At 41.9% G+C, this 21,395-nt stretch overlaps 1 protein-coding gene across 1 annotated transcript in view; it reads left to right on the forward strand.

Annotated features, from left to right (window-relative positions):
- Positions 1-21,395, forward strand: part of CPLANE1 (ciliogenesis and planar polarity effector 1) — a 4,248,669-nt gene that overhangs the window by 1,810,757 nt on the left and 2,416,517 nt on the right. The window contains exon 15 of the mRNA XM_044076333.1: positions 12,601-12,768. Within this exon, the coding sequence (XP_043932268.1) occupies positions 12,601-12,768 (168 nt within the window). The remainder of the gene's footprint in view (positions 1-12,600; positions 12,769-21,395) is intronic.

Genomic DNA, 21,395 nt, shown 5'->3' on the forward strand with positions numbered 1-21,395 from the left:
GTGATTAGATTGTGTCTTTCAGACCTAACATTTTCATCTGAGGTATTCTAGAGTCTATGTGCACATGGCCTGAAATTGGGTAAATTGATTACATGTGTTACAGATAGGGCATGTCTACAAAATAATTTGAATAAATTGACCACTTGGGCACAGCAGAATAATATACTGATAAATACATTAAAAACTAAGCATATGAGATTTGGGAGACATAAATTGAAAGGTGAATATTTAATATAGCACACAGTGATTGAAACTGTAGATTCATTCAAGGACCTGGGTATATGGTTAGATCCAGCCTTGAGTTTTTCTAATCATATCAGCCAATTGGTCAGTGATAATTATATAATTATATAGGTTGTATAAAAAGAGTTATAAAGTCTAAGAAATCAGAAATTATGAAGTCATTGTTTGTTAGTTACATTAGACCCAAACTTGAGTATGGAATAACAATATGGAAACCTTATAAAAAAAACAAGCATAGATATGAAAATGTATGTTATTGTGAAAGACTAAAATATCTAAACTTGTACAGCATCTCTTATAGATATCTAAGAGGAGATATTATTCAGGTATAGAAGGCATTTAGAGACAAATATCTGTGGGAATGTTTGGAGTTATCAAAAAGTAGGAGAGAATCATCAGACAACCTATGTAGAAGATCCTTTAAGAAGGAGAAGTGTACTAATTGGCTGTCTAAAAGAGCAGTTGATGCATGGAACAGACTATCAAATTAGATTAATGGAAGTACTAGTTTAGATATTTTTAAGAACAACCTTGGACACTTATGGGAACAAGTATTTTTGGTATATTGGCAGGCTAGAAGGGCATTAATGCCCATGCTTGAAATATATGTATGTATGCATGTATGTACTTCTGGTTTCAGGGGAAAAAAATCATAATGTTTTGATGGCTTTAACAGCCGTAAAACACTTAGCATTCGTTGCTAGAAAGGGAGTGTGATGCAGTCCGTTACATTTACACTCCACTCTGTGACTCTTAACAGTCCAGATTTCCACAGAATATCCAGACTATTGCTTCATATTTTGGTCTGTTCCTCATAAAATTTGTGGTTTTCTGAAAAAACACTGAGGCTTGAAGTCACTAAGTAAGGACATACATTTGAGTTACAAAGTTTGTGTTCTTCAGAAAATGGATGCTAACTCATCCTCTTATTCTAGCAGCTAAGATTTTTTGAGGAAGTTGGGGACACATTACCAGTATTGACAGTAGGCTGAAACAAATCATGTGAAGTTGTTAAATCTCGCCGTTTATTCTCACTGATGGGCTCGGAGCTGATCCTCGGCTCCGACACGGCTGATAGCAAAGTTCAAGGTTTGCCAGTAGCTCGAGACCAAGCCCCTTATCCCACAATGCACTGCTGGAATTACCTCAGATCTAGTTTGCTGCGGCAAGAGAAATCTCGGTGATCCAGCTAGCTCGGACCATTTGTGGAAAAAATAGCAAGTTTTTGATAAAAATCTTCTTTTTTCTCTTAGATATTTTTTATATATACAGTTTGAGTGTTAGTGTTAAAATTATAATAATAGAATCAGTAGTTTGTGATAGTTAGTGCCCTGTTGGCTTAGTTGTTTTGTGTGGGCCTTTTAGCCCTGTTTAGAGTTAATAATCACTATTTTCTTCTAGTCAGGTTTTTTTCTCAGTGGGCCTGTTTAGCCCTGTATTTGTAATTTATAGTTTAACTCTGCCATAGATAGTGCTCGGTGTGGGCTTAGTTGCTTCCTTAGTTAGTGTGGGTCTTACAAAGAAAGGAAGGACTTCACCCTACTACTTTTCAGTATACTGTTTTTTGTATTGTATTATTTAGTATGTCGGATGACAAGGAAAAGTCCCATCCTAAATCGGGATTCAAGAAATGCCCAGATTGTGGGCAGAAAATATTTGTTACTGACGGACACATTCAATGTGTTTACTGTCTGGGGGCTAAACACCTCCAAGACACTTACAGCATTTGCCATTCCTTTTCTTCAAGTTGCAAAAAAGGCAAGAACTTCAGAGGGTACAGGGTCATCGGTTCCACAGACCTCGGAACCAAGTGTCCCTTTGATTCGGAGCCAGCTTCTCAGTCTTGGAGCCGGTCTCTGAGGTTCCCTCTTTTCCTCTGCTCCAGTCAGCACCTTCGGTGCATTCATCTAAGTCTTCAGTCAGCCTTTCGGATTTAGACATGGATCGGCTAATGCAGAAGCTTTTACAGGCACCAGAACTTGCCAAATTGTTGTCGGCCCCGACCATCTCGTCGGTGCCAAAGACCATTGAACCGTATTTGTCTACTACTCCTCCGAGCTGTACTGGACCCTCGGAGCCAAAGGAACCCGAGCCAATGATTGTCGAACCTTTGGAGCCGACACCTGCACCGGTGTTAACGGCTCGGCTCCATCTACTCGGATGTCCTCGGTGCCGACTGAGGACTCTAGGAGCCAACGCTCTCCCATCTGGTCCAGGGAGGATAGTCGGACCAATTTGTCGGTGCTGACTCTTCCTCTCGGGACTTCGGCTTGGATGAGCTCGACTCCTACCTCAGGCTCGGAGCCCATGGTTTCGGTGCGGGAGGATCAGACGGTCCTTTCAGGTCTGTATACCCCTTCTCGTCGGAGCCATGGTGCCTTTGATGCTATGAGGAGAGTCCTGTCTCCCGAGACAATGTCAGCATCGGTTCGGCCTTCCCTCTCCCCTCAAGCTCCTGTGTCTGCTTCTTCGTCTACCGGTCCCCTTAAGCATAGAGACCCTGAGCCTCAAGTACCCCCACAGGGCGTCCCCTGCTCTTCTGAGACTTCCCCAGATCCCCCCACTGAGGAGGTGCCCAGGAAGAGACTGTGCAAGAGGAAGCACTTAGACTCCCCACAGGAGTCTTTGACATCTGACACGGACTTGGATGAGTCAGAAGGGTCCCCTCGATCCCCCTCTGAGGATATCACCTTTGCGGAGATATTAGAGATCCTTAGTCAGAGGAGCGATTGGCAGTCCAAGACCCCTACTGAGGATGAGTCCATGCTCTTGAAGGCTTTTGGGTCTCAACCTTCCACTTCTTGGGTGTCTCCGGCATACGACGAGCTCATGGAACTGATCTCTCATAAGGCGTGGGAGTCACCAGAGGCCATGGAACCTGTCCCTCACAAGCCAAATAAATTCATGTCTGCCCCAGTGGACAAGCCCTTTTTGACCAAGGGAGTGCCTGTTGATGCCATGGTGGTAGCTGCAGCCAACAAAAAGGAAGTGTCTGAAACATCCGCATCTGTCCATCCTCCTAACAAAGATTCTAGGATCATGGATAGATATGGGAAACGCATGTTTAGTTCAGTGACTTTTTCTCTGCGATCACTGAACTACTTAACCCATTTTACGAGACTACCAAGAGATCTCCTGAAAGAACTAGGAGATACTCTCCAGGGTACGGTAGCTGCAGGGGTTGCCGACAAAGTCAACACACAGCTCACTACCCTAAACTCAGTTGTGAACTCGCCCATGCATGTCATATCTCATGCAGCTGATGGTTCAAGTAGAGCCGCTAGTTCGGGAATTGCTCCCCAAAGACAAGCCTGGATGTGTCTCTGTTCCTTTGCGGAACCCTTTAAGTCTTCCTTTATCAACACCCCATTCGATGGCTCATCACTGTTTGTGCCTAAAGTAAAGGAAAGGCATCCGTTTTTATGATATTATGTAGTATATATCTCTTTAAATTTTTAAATTTTTAATTAATTGGATTACTAATTGATGAATGGGAACATATAAAAAGGTGGCTAATTGATGAGCTGGCTGTTTCTGATGAAGTCAAGGAAGTTGACGAAAACGCAGGGTGTCTTTTTGTATTAAGGCGTTCAAAGTGTTTTTATTTGCTTTCAATTGGAACAGTGGATTGTATTAAAGTTCTTTGGACCAGTCTTTCGTGGTGGCGAATTATTCTTTTCGATATCTGCTTGGCGTTTGGAGTTAAAGGAAACTTTAACCAGGTGTGAGCAGGAAGACAAGACTTTATCTGCCATTGGAGTCCATTTTTCTACCCCTACTCGGCCCTACCCCAAGGGCCCTAGGGGAGGGAAAATGTGGTTCTGAAAAGCACAGGGAGCCTTTCAGGACACACGTGGAGAAACGCCATCTAGAGGCAGAGGAGGGGGTTATAACGGACGACGAGCAGAGGAGGTCCACAGCAACAGGGTGACAGGGGTCAGTTCTCTGGTCAACCCTACCAGCACCCCTAAAAGGGGGCCCGGCTGTTCGGCTCTGGAGGCAGTCGGGGGTCGCTTGTCTTTGTACCCAGAAGCCTGGCTAAACATAACATAGGATACATGGGTACAAAGCATCATTTCCAGAGGATATTTCATACTGTTCTCTTCCCCTCCCATTCCTGAAAACAGAATCCCAGATGTTCCACCCAGTCTCAGGGAACAAGCAGTTGTAAAGGTCCACAAATTGCTAGAAAAAAAGAGTCATCCAAACAGTCCCAGCAGACCAAGTTGGATTCGGAACTTACTCAAGATTCTTTTTGGTAGCAAAGAAAACAGGGGACTGGAAACCTGTCTTAAACCACAACAGACTCAAACAGTTTGTAAAGAAAGAGAAGTTCCAAATGGTCACGCTTCAGTCCGTTCTTCCCTTCCTAGTGGAAGGCGATTGGATGTGTTCCATAGATTTCAAGGACGCGTACTATCACATAAAGATGAACAGACGCTCCAGAGATCACCTGCGTTCCCGGCTGGGAGCCAGTCATTACCAGTTCCGAGCCCTGCCCTTTGGTCTCACTACAGCCCCAAGAGTTCACCAAATGCATGGCAGTAATCACAGCTCACCTGAGGCGTCTAGAATTCCAGGTGTTTCCATACCTAGACGATTGGCTCCTCACCGCTACCACCAGGCATCAATTGACTCAGGCAACACAATACACTCTGACACTCTGCCATCAATTAGGCATTACAATCAACTTCGAAAAGTCTGCCTTATCGCCATTGCAGCATACCGTTTTTATAGGAGCAGAGTTAGATACCTCAACTACCACTCTATGTCTTCCAATCGAAAGAGTCTCACTTCTCCACCAACACATCAGCTCACTGATGTCAAAGAACAAAGCTACAGCAGCAGAGGTCTTGAAGGTGCTAGGTTTGATGGCGGCAGCAATCCTGGCTATACCACTCGCAAGGATGCGAATTCTTCAATGGCTCCTCTTTGCTCAGTGGTCTTACCAGAAACTACCGGTGCACCACATGATTCTAATCACAGATTCTTGCAAGAGAGACCTTCGGTGGTGGTTGTCGTCTCTTCATGTCACAATCTGAAGACCCTTTGTCCCCCCCCCCCCAGTAGCCACTGTGACCACGAACTCTTCCCTGACGGGGGGGCATTTTCAGGGAAAGACTGCCCAAGGCACATGGACGGATCAAGAGTCACATCTATATATCAATGTTCTGGAGTTGAGAGTGGTACTTCTGACGTTACAGTACTTTCAGGACTCTCTTCCTCTAGGAACTGTTGCAATTCAGACGGACATGTCAGTAGTCTGGTACTTGAACAAGCAAGGTGGTACCAAGTCTTACCCCCTTTGTCGAGAAGCCCTCAGGGTCTGGCAATGGGCTGTGTCATCCCAGCGTTTTCTGTTAGCAATGCACATCCCGGGGAAATCCAACGTGATAGTGGGCAAACTAAGCAGGGCGATATTGCTCCCTCACGAGTGGTCTCTCAAACAACAGGTTGCGGAGTTGATTTTCCACAAATGGGGCCAGCCTTACTGCAACCTCTTTGCCAACTACATCAATTCAAAATGCAGAAGCTACTTTACCCTAATACCACCTCTGGGACATCCCCTGAGAGATGCAGTCTTACACGATTGGCCCCCGGGTCTCCTTTATGCATTCCCACCCTTCCCACTGATACTCAGATTTTTATAGAAAGCAAAATTGCTGGGAAGGACTGTTACCCTCCTAGCCCCCTACAGGCCTTGACAGATTTGGTTCCCGTTTCTCCAGCATCAACGGTTGGAAGATCCATGGATCCTGGACCCAGTTCTGGACCTTCTGACGCACCCACCAGGGGACCTCCATCCTTCCCTGCAGTCCCCGAAACTGACTGCTTGGCTAATCCACTTCCCCTAATTGCCAGGCTTCATTCACTTTCAGAAGATACAAGACAAATTATCTTGTCTTCTCACAAGCCATCCACCAGGAAATTATACTGCAGTAAGTGGAAAAGGTTCTCAATTTGGGCCAACACACAGAAAATTGACCCTTTCCGAGCTCTGCTATCGTTCATTTTAGAATTTTTGACAAAGATTTTTAAGGAAGGGGCAGCAGCTGCTACAGTTCAAGTCCAGTTAGCTGCCATCTCAAATTTCCACCTTGGATTTGCTGGCTCAAATGTTATGGGCCATAAGTTATCTAAAACTTTTCTTAAAGGTGTTCTTCACATGAGACCTCCTGTCAAAATTCCTTATTCTCCCTGGAATTTGAACTTTATGCTGTCTCAAATTATTCTCCCCCCTTTTGAACCAGCATATTCTTGTGATCTCAAATATTTATCCTGGAAAACTATTTTTCTAGTGGCCATTACTTCTGCCTGCAGAGTGCCAGAACTTCAAGCATTATCTGTTAGGCCTCTTACATGATTTTCCATGCTGATAGAGTATCTCTCAGAGCAACCCCCTCATTTTTACCTAAAGTCTGTTCTGAATCAAATATCAGTCAGGTCATTGAGCTGCCAGTCTTTTTTTCCCAACCACTCTAACAAATTGGAATACATGCTGCACAAACTTGATGTACACAGACAGCTGAGATTTTATCTTGACAGAACTAAGGATATTAGAAAATCAGATCAACTTTTTGTGTCCTTTTCAGAAGCCAGAAAAGGTAATCCAGTGGCTAAAACAACTTTATCTAAATGGTTATCAGATTGTATATCCTTTGTTTATATGAATGCTAGCATGCCATTGACACACAAACCTAAGGCTCATTCTACCAGAGCCGTTTCTACGTCTTCTACCTTTCAAGCTAAATTGCCCCTTGACAATATTTGTGCTGCAGCCACTTGGTCTAAGCCTCATACCTTTATCACACATTACAAAGTAGATAAGGCTTCCAGGGACAGGTCTTCCTTTGGTTCCACGGTACTGAAAAACGTACTTCCATGAGCAACCCAAGATTGAGGGTGCTAGGGATGCTATCCATCAGTGAGAATAAACGGCGAGATTTAACAACTTCACATAAAGAAGTTATGTACTTACCATAACGTTCCATGTGAGTTGTTTATCTCGCCTTTATTCTCATGTCCCTCCCTCCTTCCCCCTCCTGGCTGACAGTTGACTTAGAGGTTAGTACCATCCTGGTTATTCAGTACTTCTTCTTCCCTTTCGGGAAGTCCTTCCTTGTAGAAATAAATAAAAGGGTATATATACTCACAGCAAACAAGATCTGAGGTAATTCTAGCAGTGCATTGTGGGATAAGGGGCTTGGTCTCGATAGCGGACAAACTAAGCAGGGTGATAGTGCTCCCTCACGAGTGGTCTCTCAAACAACAGGTTGCGGAGTTGATTTTCCGCAAATGGGGCCAGCCTTGCTGCGACCTCTTTGCCAGCCACATCATTTCAAAATGCAGAAGCTGCTTTGCCCTAATACCACCTCCGGGACATCCCCCGAGAGATGCACTCTTACACGATTGGCCCCCGGGTCTCCTTTATGCATTCCCACCCTTCCCATTAATACCCAGATTTTTTACAGAAAGCAAAATTGCTGGGAAGGACTGTTATCCTCATAGCCCCCTACTGGCCTTGATAGATTTGGTTCCCGTTTCTCCACCATCACCTGTTGGAAGAGCCATGGATCCTGGACCCAGTTCTGGACCTTCTGACACACCCGTCATGGGACCTCCATCCTTCCCTGCAGTCCCTGAAACTGACTGCTTGGCTAATCCACTTCCCCTAATTGCCAGGCTTCATTCAATTTCAGAAGATAAAAGACAAATTCTCTTGTCTTCTCACAAGCCATCCACCAGGAAATTATACTGCAGTAAGTGGTAAAGGTTCTCAATTTGGTCCAACACACAGAAAATTTACCCTTTCCAAGCTCCGCTATCGTCCATTTTAGAATTTTTGACAAAGATTTTTAAGGAAGGGGCAGCAGCTGCTACAGTTCGTGTCCAGTTAGCTGCCATCTCAGATTTCCACCTTGGATTTGGTGGCTCGAATGTTATGGGCCATAAGTTATCTAAAACTTTTCTTAAAGGTGTTCTTCACATGAGACCTCCTGTCAAATCCCTTATTCTCCCTGGAATTTGAACTTTATGCTGTCTCAAATGATTCTCCCCCCTTTTGAACCAGCATCTTCTTGTGATTTCAAATATTTATTCTGGAAAACTATTTTTCTAGTGGCCATTACTTCTGTCCGTAGAGTGTCAGAACTCCAAGCATCATCTGTCAGACCATCTTACATGATTTTTTTTTGCTGATAGAGTATCTCTCGGAACAAACCCCTCATGTTTGCCTATAGTCTGTTCTGAATCAAATATCAATCAGGTCATTGAGCTGCCAGTCTTTTTTCCCAACCACTCTAACAAATTGGAATACATGCTGCACAAACTTGATGTACACAGACAGCTGAGATTTTATATTGACCGAACTAAGGATATTAGAAAATCAGATCAACTTTTTGTATCCTTTTCAGAAGCCAGAAAAGGTAATCCAGTGGCTAAAACAACTTTATTTAAATGGTTATCGGATTGTATATCCTTTGTTTATACGAATGCTAGCATGCCATTGACACACAAACCTAAGGCTGATTCTACCAGAGCCGTTTCTACGTCTTCTGCCTTTCAAGCTAAATTGCCCCTTGACAATATTTGTGCTGCAGCCACTTGGTCTAAGCCTCATACCTTTATCACACATTACAAAGTAGATAAGGCTTCCAGGGACAGGTCTTCCTTTGGTTCCACGGTACTGAAAAACGTACTTCCATGAGCCACCCAAAATTGAGGGTGCTAGGGACGCTACCCATCAGTGAGAATAAACGGCGAGATTTAACAACTTCACATAAAGAAGTTAACATTCCATGCGAGTTGTTTATCTCGCCTTTATTCTCACGTCCCTCCCTCCTTCCCCCTCCTGGCTGACAGTTGACTTAGAGGTTAGTACCATCCTGGTTATTCAATACTACTTCTTCCCTTTCGGGAAGTGCTTCCTTGTAGAACTAAATAAAAGGGTATATATACTCGCAGCAAACAAGATCTAGGTAATTCCAGCAGTGCATTGTGGGATAAGGGGCTTGGTCTCGAGCTACTGGCAAACCTTGAGCTTTGCTATTGGCCGTGTCGAAGCCGAGGATCGGCTCCAAACCCATCAGTGAAAATAAAGGCGAGATAAACAACTCACATGGAACGTTATGGTAAGTACAAAACTTGTTTTTTTTTGTGTCTGCCACTGTCATTTTTGGTCAGTATTGATAAATTTTGCTGCCTTGTCGTAGACCCGGCCTTAACTTTTACAGGAGGTGCTTAACATTTGTTAAAGGTCGGGTTGCTTACCACCCTAGCGCTTAACTGGTTTGTCTTTTTTTCCCCAAATGTTGATGCATAGTTACAGTGCTCCATGCACTACAAGAGTATAAAGGGAATATACACTGCTGTATTCGGTATGACTAGACTACATACAGGCCACTTACAGAGCGGAATCTATGGCTAAGCACTCACCAGCCCCTCTCACTGTTGACTCCCTCTCGTAACCAGTGTCTTCCAGTTCCCCTTTTTCCATGGCAACTGCCTTTCACACAAAGTATTGTTCACATGCACACCTTCCAGGCAAGGTTGGATGAATTCTTCAATTCCCCACAACCTTTCTTACCTTTCTTCTGGCATGGTTGTACTGTCGGCATCCTGTTAAAGCTAGAGACTTCGTTACCTAATGGTCTTAAATTAAGCCAAACATGAAGTCATGACTATTAATATCTCATTCAGTAGTGGTACTAGGCCTAAGCAGTCTGATGGGAAATGTGTGCTTCAAAGCTTGTTAACAAATAGTGCAAATAATGATTAGCCTCTTCTCAAACAGTGCATAAACATCTTATAAAAAAGTAAACACAGTCTACAAAAGCTTAGATGTTAGTAAATGAATTAAAGGAATAGTTGGAAGTTCAGTGTAAAATATATGTAGGTTGCACGCACACACGCACTCATAAAATAAAATGCAGTGAAATAGACAAGATGCATACAGAAAAACCTAGGCTACAGATAACTGGGTTCCCTGGCTAGAGCTTATTATACAATTGCTGGCCCTAACTAAAAGTTAATAATTAATGCCTGCGTAATGGTTCGACACAAGCAAGAGCATACCAGCATCTAGCATCATCCCATAGTATACTTAGTTATATAGTGTCTTTTCCTCAGCCCCCAGTCTCAATGACATCATCATCCTGTTGCTAGAGAAAACACATTGTAAAACCAGTTCTTTTAGTTATCATAGCAACCATTGGAAGATTGCCAGCGCACCTCCATGTCTGCTTCTTTCCCTTTGAATCCACCCTCGTGTTTTAATGACATGCAGCCATTAAGTTCAGTAGCTATTATAGCAATTGCATCCCCGCAAAAGGCAGTTCCTAGTCTTTCTTCTTTGTTACATTAACAAGAGGAGACAGCAGAATGGCCCCCCGGGATAAAGTCCTTGCTGTGTCTCAGATGATCTGTGTTTGATTAGTGGCAAGGACACTAGAGGGGTTACAACGTGGGGGGATGAGTGTAAGCAACTTATATTAGCATGCCCATCTTGGAGGGAGGGAGGCAGGCAGCTTAGGCTCACTGCAGTAAAGCAGTGTTACAAGCCTAGTAAGCTCTGTGCTCTTCGTATAAGGAAGTGCATATGCATGTCCCATAGAAATTGCAGAGCTCTCAAGCCTGCTTGCAGGGTTATGGTTAGTTAGGATGCACTACTTGGTAGCAGTATGACGCTACACCAGCTTCCTTGATCTCCTCACCAGCCCCAGTCAGGATCCTGGTTGAGCCTGAGGAAGCTAAGGTGGATTGAGTAGACCCAGTGAATGAAGAGATAAGCTGTGATGGTCAGCTGCAGAGGGGGGGGGGGAGGGAGACTAGAAGTCTGGAGGCCAACACACTTGAAAAGACATTCTCTTTTCTTTGATCTTTAGAAAGACAAAAAATAAACCCTTTCCTCTAACCATGAGAGCAGTACTCTGGTTGTAAATGAACCAGAGAGATGAGTAAAAAACATATTTTTAACTGTTTCATTTAGCCTGCCATTATCCCTGGCTTCACATGAGAGAGCTAAGGTAGCTTGGAAACACTTTGAGATATGAGGTATACCTAACAGTCTTTGCCCTAGAGATGACAAAATTGAAACAGCCAACACAACTTTGTTATGATGGTAAGTATGTAACATTTGTTTCCTCCAGACTGATTTTTCTTCTTGCTTTGCCAGTATCTGACTTGCACAGCAGTCTTTAGGTTCCTTGATGGTTTGTGCTTCACAAAGTTAAGGGGCTACAGATGGACATTAGATTGCTGCTGCTGCTGCTGAAACTGATTTAATTTGAACTGTGTTTAAAAGTGTGCAGATAGAATGGGTGCTGATTTCTATGTCTAGAATCATGTTAAGATAATTTCTTTCTAAAGAAAAGCATTAAGTTGTTGTTTCTTTTGCTTACTTTTATTGCTGTTCAACCGTAACCAAATTCATTGAAGTGTAAAGTCCAGCAGGATTATTCAGCTATACTATTATGCTAGCAAACAGAAAAACTTGGAAATATTTGTATGGCCCCTTTGAGGAACCATGGGTCAATCTGCCTGCAGTGGGCAATTCCTACCTTCTGTCATTAGTGCCTCACAACTGCATTTATTTTATTTTCTTTCGCAGGTTTTCCTGCTGGACAGAGCCCATTGTCAGTACAGGAATTGGGAACACTGTACTTTAACAGCTCTCTGTTGAAATGTTGGCACTAGAAATGCTGTGTGTTGACAAATTGAAAAAAGAAAAACCTAAAATCCTGGAAAAGAATGAATCTGAAGGATCACTCATCATCTTTAATCATCTTTTTTGCAGGGGGGGCAAGCCCTTCTGCATCCTCTGAACTTACATTTGCCAACTGCAAGACTGCCATACCTCAGAGAAAAGGGGAATATTGTGAGAAATGGCCGTATCAGACAAAGTTTATCTAACTTCCTTCATTCGGCCATTTAGTTCCCGTGTTTCAGGACTTGCTGTAGCAGGTCCTGACGTATCAAATGGTTACCTTATTGATGCCTACATTTTGAGCCTTTAAAAGCTGCTTTGTTTAGAAGCCTGTAAATATATTTTTAATGATTGATATTTTCCATTTGTGTTGTTTTCGCATTATGTTTTCAGTATCGTATACTCAAAAGAATGACTTAATATTGAATTAACATGTTTATATATTTTATGTTTTTTATCGTCTTTTGTTGTACTAATCTTGCAAAATGCTGCAGTTGAAAGTACAGTTAACAACTGGTGTTCAGTATAAATCATATCAAGCCAGTCTCAAAACATAGCTTTACTTTTAAAAGTGCTCAATATCTAATTCATTGTGATGATATACATATGTTAATACAGACATCTTTGAAGATAATGTTTCTTTTTATTTCAAGAGGACAGTGACTTTGACCTGCGCACACTAAGAGAAGTGCATAGGGAAGCAGCCATTGCAGTGATTAAGTCTATGGCTCGATTCATGGCTGCGTATTTCACCAGTGAGCCTCTAAGTGTGCTTCCACCTCATGATGTTGAGGTTTTGCCTCCATTACACATAAAACCAGGTAACATAAAACATTGCATCTGTTTTTGTTTTGCTTTTGATTAAAAGTTTACCTAAAATCTTAGCATATAAGAAGAGGAAACTATACGTAAAACAGAACCAGTACTTTACGCAGTGCATCTGTTTCTTCCTGCTGAGATCAATATTACTGTCCTGACAGTTGTTGCTTGTGTTACCTCAGTTTTTTGCCTCACAGAAGATTTGGTTCATTTCTGATACTTGAGATTTTTGTGTCTTCTTTGGGTAGTTTTATCATTATAAATGATTCTCTTATTAAATAACATGGCTTGTTTTTTTTTTTTTATTTTTAGTCCTGCTTTAATGTTAGCTAACATTATGTATTGCATCCTGCACTTAAAATACATTTTTGGTGAGTCCTTTTTAGTTGATAAATCAGAGCCACATATCAATATGAATTGTGTGTGTAATTAACGATAGTATTGTATCCCATTTAATATTTCCATAATGTGTATTCAAACTTCCATGTCTGGGTTGTATGTTAGAGGTAATAAATGGCACCATCTGTGAGCTGCAAATCTGTAATATGTAGAAGTGCTTAAGTGATGTAATTTGCAGTCCTGAGTCCCTGCTAAAAATGTCACTTAAAAATCCGAGTACTCTTTGATCCTTGAGAATAAAGTGCTAAGGAAAGCTGTAATTTCAGGGGCCAATCCAGCAGTCACAGTTGAGCATTTTTTCTTGAAGGGGACCTATGCCAAAGCAAAAGCATGTAGGTAATCATACCACAGTAGTACCGTCTCTTGCTCTGTTCTTGTTTTCATGGATTGGATTTTAATCCTGGCACATTATCTGTCAAGAATTCTCACTTTTTAAGTCTGGGAAAAAGGCCACAGAGTATCCATTTATTAGTCAGATTATTAAAGACTTGCACTGCCATTGCCTTTTTTGGAGGAAGGTTGTGGAATCGAATACTGCTACAGGTATAAGCAGTCCAGCCTTGCCTCCAAGAGATATTGAAAGGGGAAGATGTTGGCATGCTTTGCTGTCAGAAGGATGGTGGTAGTTAAAGCCATTTTACTCTGGGATTGTTGAGCTCCACGCCACAAATGGAGTGCCATCACAAGGAATGAAGTTGGGAGGATGGGCTAGAGCCAGAGCTCTGATAAAAGTAAGACTGTTACCAGAATGGCTTTCCAGCTACCCTAGGCTGAACTTATTCAAGGCAGATGAGGTTTTTTGACAGGTACTAGATTATTGGTTGACAACAGACCCAGGCTAGGTACACCCCCAAATCCAAGTGCTGTGTTTCTTTACAGTAAACTGAAAAGAAAATATTTCATTTTTACAAATTATGAAACGAAAAGCTAAAATCTAAGGAAGCATTTTGCAGGGGACTATACCTTCCTCACACCATACTTATAGGAGTGAGAGAGGGGGAAAAAAAAGCTTTTCATCTTAAGATTGTATAACTGAGATACCTAACAGTGAGAATATGCAGTACAGCCCAGTGAAAGTTGTGCATTCCAGACTGTTGGTATGATCCAGATGTCATTGTCTACTGGGCTAATTCTGGAGAGTAATCCCTCAAGTCATACACCCCATGGGTCAGGGGTATTCTAGACTGAGGGCTGCTCCCCCCCCCCCCCAAGCCAAAGGTTGTCTCTTGGGCAAATTGGGAAGGTCACTTAGTCATCATATACTAGAGCTCATGTCTTTCAGCCTAGACATCAAGCAGGCACTTGATAATATTAGGAGCTTGAATTCTGGATATGGGACAACATTTTTAGGGAATATGGCCTGACGCCAGCACTGAACCCAGTGTCGAGTCTTTTTTCCCCCATTTATCACCGTAAGCAGAAAGACTGTCATTCTGCAATACTCTGTTGCTTAACATCATTTAAGTGATGACTATTTGTTTGCAGTTTATCTGGCAGTTGGTACAGAGGTTAAGGTTGTGAGCTGTAGAACTTGTGTTACAGGGATTTCCCTCAGGCCTCATTTGCCTACTATGTGAAATTGAGGAAGTCACTTAACCAGATATTGCTTCCAGGTTGCCAGTGAAAAGGGACTACGTCCAGTGGGCATACCTGGTTAACAAACAGGGTTGTTATTATTATTATCATTAACAAGTGTTAAGTTTATGCATAAGTTTAATTTATTACTGTTTTAGGATTTGTTGAAGTCAGTAAACTGATAGGATTATGGTAGGAGCATAGCCCCTAAAGATTTTCATTTGAAATATTTGCTGTGTTTGTGGCCAAATCACAGTGTAGAAGATTGTGTTCTTTATAAAAATTGCAAACAGGCCTTAAAAATCCAGAAACCTTTTGTGTTGATGATAAAGACTAAAGTGTTCAAGAGAAAAAACTGAGAATGTAAGAATGAGTTAGTGAGAAAATCAATTCAAAGGTGGCAGAGGACTTATCACATATGGGTTTTTGGGACTTCTCCCTCAGCACTTTATACACCTGAGACAGGTAGATCCACTTTGTTGGCTGCCTTTGACAGGACATGACATTCTGTCCTGGTAGTACCTGGGAACCTTGGCCAACATTGGTAGCAAAATGTAAATTGATTGATGCAGATGATTACATTGTTACTATCCATAGTATAGATAATGTCATCTTGTAAGTTTGGTGCCATTGCCATTAATTTCTGGGAAAGAACTTCAAAAACCTGAGCCACGGTATCTTTGACAGAAGAGCCTTAAGTCTTGTAGTCTGCTAAAGCCACTCCCTTGTAACTCAGTGGTATGTATAAGTCTGTCGCCTTTCCTCCAAAAGTAAATTACAAGAGACTAGATGCAGATCCTTTCCACATTAGCAGAAAGCTTTTAGTAGCTAGCATGATATCTCATGCTGATATCTCAAAAGGCTTTTGAAGTAAGCCATGAGCAGTTTCCACCTCTGATTTTGAAAGTTTCTTATAATATTGGAAATAACTAAAAGGCCTCTTTTTTCTACTGAGGAAGAAAGCATGTTTATTCTGTATTTTATTTCATTTTGCTTTTAGTTACCTTGTTTGTCTGACTGGGTTTAATCAAAACTCCCTTTTCACTGGATGCCCGAAGATAAAAATTTAAATCTGATGACCTAATCCTGCAGTATATTGTTTTGATCATGAGGATACATCCTGTCAGTCTTTGTGATGTTCCCCACAAGATGCTAAATTTAATAAGACATTTAATGTTGGTGAATATTGTGACTGGTCCACAACTGAAGTTTCCTTCCCTAAAAGGGTTATCAGTTTCAGCTGTATTTAACAAGTGTCTTATCTTGCAACTTTTTATTATTTGAAATCAAATTAAATATATTAGAAGACTTTTTTATTCTGCTGTTGTTCTGCTAACAAGATCTGATATAAATTAGTTTATTGTTTTTATTGTATGTTTTAAATTTTGTCAGATGATACTGTTATCTGGTTGCAGTCATTCCATGAACTTGCTTGGTACTGCTTATTTTGTATTTGAAAAAAACAGTTATTTATTTTGTTCTGTGCCTTTAGTGAGTATTATATTACTATGCAGTTCTGACTAAAATATTTTAATCCTGAAGCTTCACAAATTGAGTTGTTTTCAGACTGATTTTCATTGGAGATAAAGAGCAGTCTCTATTACTTCAATCCAGAAGATGGGTGTCGCTTATTTTTTAAATATGCATATTCCTGCATTTTTGGTATATGATAGCATTTTGACAATTTCTTCCTATAAAGAGTCATATGGAGATTAGTAATACTTTTGAATAATTTGGGTTACGTTATACACATTTTGTACAGCTCCTTTCATTTTAAAAGTTACAATATATTGGATATTTCAATGTTACAAGTACCTAAATAGGTCTTAATGTGTGCCTTTCAAAAGTATTCTGATTAGACTTGAAATTAGCTGTCTCTTTGTTGCATATTGTTCCTGACCCAGAGACTCCCCAGACTCTGGAATAGACTGCCCATACATGTCCAGCAGAGCGCCTCTTTGGCCGTCTTCAAAAGGAACCTTGACGATTGGATGGGAGATAGGAAATTCACCCCGGGGATCACGTCAGTCGCCCTGCTAGACAGGGGTCCAGGGAAGTAAATATTGTGGGAAGAACTAGCCAGGGAATTGTTATGGCTAGGTTTATTTAGGCCCTAGGGCCGATAGCCTAGTGCCAACCTATGAACCTGTTAATATATGGTTCAGTTAGGTAATCTCTTTGCTCACAATGGTCAACATTTGTAGCAGTCTTATGTGTTGACATTTTTTAACTTCATACTGTTAAATATAACTTTAAAGTATTTTTTCATGATACAGTATCTTATATGATGCTGTGGTAATGAAATTTTATTAGCTCCACTTACGCATGGTACATTAATAATCATTTCTTTAGTTGTAGCCATTGGCTCACCTGATATTTTAACAAAGTTCTATGTAGGGAATTTTTAAGCTCTGATAATTGATTGCACTCTCAAAACATATGTTCCCTGTTACCTCTTTTTTCCCTCATCACACCTCTAACATTTCTTGCTTACCTGTGGAAAAACTCTTCGGTGTTTGCTTGGGTTTAAAAATACCTCTGCAAACACTTTCAAGCAAAGATCCTAAACTTTCTGAGAGCCCTACATATGTCCTTCCCTTGTTCTCTTGTAAATTCATTTTCAGGTGTCTCTTCCCAGTCTTTTCTAACCTCCTGTAATTAATTATTTAGTAATCATGCTATATTTTATATGCTCTTCTAATTATCCATTTAAAAAAAATGTTTCGGTTCTAGATTCAACTAAAAACTCTGTCAGAGCAAGTCTTTGACTTGATTCCCTTATCTCTTTCTCTTTGCCTATACTCTGATATCAGTCCCAGGCAGGGAAGGCAGTGTCTAGCCTGCAGTCCAAATGTCTTCTTGGCCTCAACCTACTCAATTTCCTTTCCTCCTCTAGTTATTTTCTCCTAATACCTTGGTTCCTTTGCCAATTTTCTCCAAAATATTCCAGACCCCTCTTGCATATTTTCTGCACTCTTACTTGCAGTCATCCCTATTGACCAAATCTCCTTTCTCCATTTACGTATTGGTTTAGTTCTTAAAATACTTTTTGCTACTTTATGAATATAATTTTCTGTATGGTTGTTATTCTCCTTAAGGATCTCCTTCCAAAATCCTACTGTCTTTATTTCTTGAACTTCCCCCTGCTTCATCATAATCCCTTTCCATAACCTTCTGATTGTGTTGTGTGTAAGAGCCTTAAATGTGTAGCTGTAAAATATCCTTTCAAATTGGGTAATGCTAAACCACCTTGTTCTGTTGGAAGGATCAACTGATCCCTCTTAACACTTGCTCTTTTCCCCTCCAAGATAAATTCCTTCAACTCTTTATTAGTTATTGCCTGCAACATTTCCTGTGGTTGATAAAAATATGCCTGACCTGTATCTAAAACTAAAGGGACTAAAATATTTTCATTGCTTGTATTTTACTATCCATATCCATAAACAAGAGCTTCTTTTTTCTCAGGTTTTGTATTATCTTTTGTTTAGCCTCTTCCCACATATTCTTCCCTGACATAAGAGAAGCCTTTTTAATCCAAATTCCTAAATACTTCATGTTATCATGTCATCGTAAATAAGGATCTGATTTTGTCATTTTCATTCATTCCTTAACTGATGGGCCTTGGATCTGACCTGTGATCCAACTCAGCCGCTTTTACTAGACTCATGGATGCAGCTCTTGAGCTCCTCCCTTTACCCATAATACCCCATTCTTCTGGTATAGCTCAGATCTCATTTGCCGCCACATCATTCAAACTCGAATTTCTGTTCTCGAGCTACAGAGGTTAACCAGATATTGTTTTATCCTTTTTGTGAGAATTTTATATCTAGTATTGCTTTCCTCTTCCTTCCTTTACCCTTTTACAAAACTTGCTTAATTTTTAAAAAAACCCGTTAAATTTCTTTTATCTCCCTTTCTACCCTTGTCAAAGTACTATTCCACATACAATTGTTGGTGTCCTCTCCTTCTCTGTCTACCTAATTTAAGGTACATTTTAAATATCAATGTTCATATTTTTTTCCTTACTAAAAAAATAAAAGTCTCACTCTTACTTTTGTTTGTTCTTGTCAATATGCCTGATAAGCCTATGGGCTTTAAAATGTGCACTTCCTGTGGGCATAACACCCCCCCCCCTAACTTGGATGCCTAGAAGGATTGCATGTATTGTTTGGGCACTGCCCACCTAGATGTTGACTGTTCCATTTATTCGAAATTCAGCTCCTGTGCTTTAAGTGATAGGAGTGGCAAGTTGGTTTAAAAGGACTTGCTACCTTCTTCTATTGTTTCTGCCTTGGCTGGGGCTCAATCTCCATCTAGTAAATCTGGCAAAGGGAAGCCTGACTCTGCTTGAAAAGAAGCCCAGGAAACTGTCCCCTGACCATTTTCCCCATTTGACTCCAATTCCTGAGCCTCCAAATAAATCTCCCAAGAAATCTGATCTCACGTCTACCTTGGATTCTACTACGTCAATCTCTAAGTCTTTTCAGATTTGATCTCCACTTTTCACTCTAGATCTGATATCTCCTCTGCTCCATTCCCCTTCTTACAAGGGATACCTAGAAAATATTCCAGGCAACCTTCCACTACTTCATGCCTTGGGTCTCCTAGGAGCTTATCTGAGAGCAGAGGTGGATAGGATGATGAGGACATTTCTCAGGGCTCAAATCCAGATAGAGGTGATTCTTCTGTCCATCTCCCATTGGACCTGTGAGCCTGCCCTCCTCTCAACATCACTTTGTATCTCCTGCTCCAGTCCAATTAATGGTTTCAGAACCCTCGGCTACGAGATCTTCGAGGATGTCTTTGTCAGGTCCAAATACTGGCTGTTCTTGTACTGTGACCATGCCCCTGAGTCGACCATCTCTGACCTGTTTGGTGCAGGATGAATCTTGAAGGCGAAATGTTGGCGCCAGCTCTGGGGATTTGGGATCGACTTTGAATCTGTTGGAGCCATCTTGCCTCTTGGTGCCTCAGCATTGGATAGGTCGGCTCCAACTCCCTCCTCAAGGTCCAAAGACTGGCTGTTCTTGTACTGTGACCATGCCCCTGAGTCGACCATCTCTGACCTGTTTGGTGCAGGATGAATCTTGAAGGCGAAATGTTGGCACCAGCTCTGGGGATGTGGGATTGACTCTGAAGGTGTTGGAGCCATCTTGCCTCTCGGTGCCTCAGCATTGGATAGGTTGGCTCCAACTCCCTCCTCAAGGTAGGAATCCATGGGAATCCTAGAGTTCAGTATTGGTAGTTTTGGTGACACTCTGCTGTTTCTTCTGGACCGTCTGCCTTTGCAATTGTGGAGAGGGCCTTCTCTATACCCAGAGAAAGGACATCCTTACCATCTTCAGATCCTATTCACCCTCCACTGAGTTTGAGCATTGATCCTGTCATACCTGTTCCACTGGCACAGCCACCTAGAGTGCCCTCAGGAATCGGTCACTGAAGACACTGGCTTTGATGAAGGGGAGGTGTCCCTCAGATCTCTACTTGACGATGTCTCCTTTGGAGAGATCCTGGAACTTAAACAACGAGGTGGATTGTCTTCCGATGCCTTTTCCCCCAAGAGGAGTCTCTGTTTCTAGAGGCTTTCAGGGCTGGCCTGTGTCTTGGGTGGTCCCTCTCCGCTGATGAGTTGATTGACCTTATCTCACACCAAATATGGAAGGACCCAGAAAGAACAGAACCCATACCTAAAAGGCCAAACAAGTTTTTAGCTCCTCCTAAAGATATGGACCACTGGAGCAAGGGAGTTCCTGTAGATGTCGTGGTGGTGGCAGCAGCCACTAAAAGGGAGCTTGTAGAATTGAGCCCATCTCCCCATCCCCTAATGGAGAGTCCAGGGCCTTAGATTTGGCAAGCACATGTGTGCCTTAGCAACCTTTGCCCTTTGGTCGCTGAATTATTTGGCACATTTCACCAGACTACAAAGGGATTTGACCAAGGAGCTTTCCAAATCTCTTTCAGGGTCCATGTCAGTGGAGGACCAGAAGAAAGTTTCTTCACAATTGGCCATCCTACAGTCCATCTCTAATGTGTCCATGAGCTTAATCTGTCATGCAGCTGAGGGTATCTGTAGGGCTGTGGGTTCAGGCATTGCAGTCAGGAGGCACACCTGGATGCACCTTTTTGATTCTGCAGAGCCCTTCAAGTCTTCATTAACCAGTGCTTCTTTTGATGGATCATCTTTGTTCGGCTCCAAAGTTAAGAAAACACTCTCCAGAAGTAAGCAAGATGGAAAGAGTCTGTCTGCATTTAAGATCTGTTTTTCTACCCCTTGGAGATCCTTCTCCAGGAATCGGCGAGGTGATAAAAGATGTGGTTTTACAAGTCGGAATGGCCTTTCCAGGAATCACGAGGCAATAGTTCTTCCCTGAACAGAGGGGGATCTCTAATGGAAGACACTGTCATTGAGGCAGAGGATGCCTGCAGAACCAGTGCTTCAGAGATACCTTCTCTGACAGAGCCTACCAGGGTTACCCACCTGCTGCACTTTGGAGGCAGTTGTGGCGGGGGCCTATCTTTGCACCCGGAAGCCTGGGCATCCATCACACAAGACCCTTGGGTGCAGAAAATTATATCCAGAGGTTACTTCATAGCATTTTCCCAAATTCCTCCAACAAAAACATCCACTATGTTCCACCCAGTCAGAGGGAGGCAC

Source organism: Protopterus annectens, chromosome 1.part0, assembly GCF_019279795.1.
Source record: "Protopterus annectens isolate FY-2018-M chromosome 1.part0, PAN1.0, whole genome shotgun sequence".
NCBI lineage: Eukaryota > Metazoa > Chordata > Ceratodontiformes > Protopteridae > Protopterus > Protopterus annectens.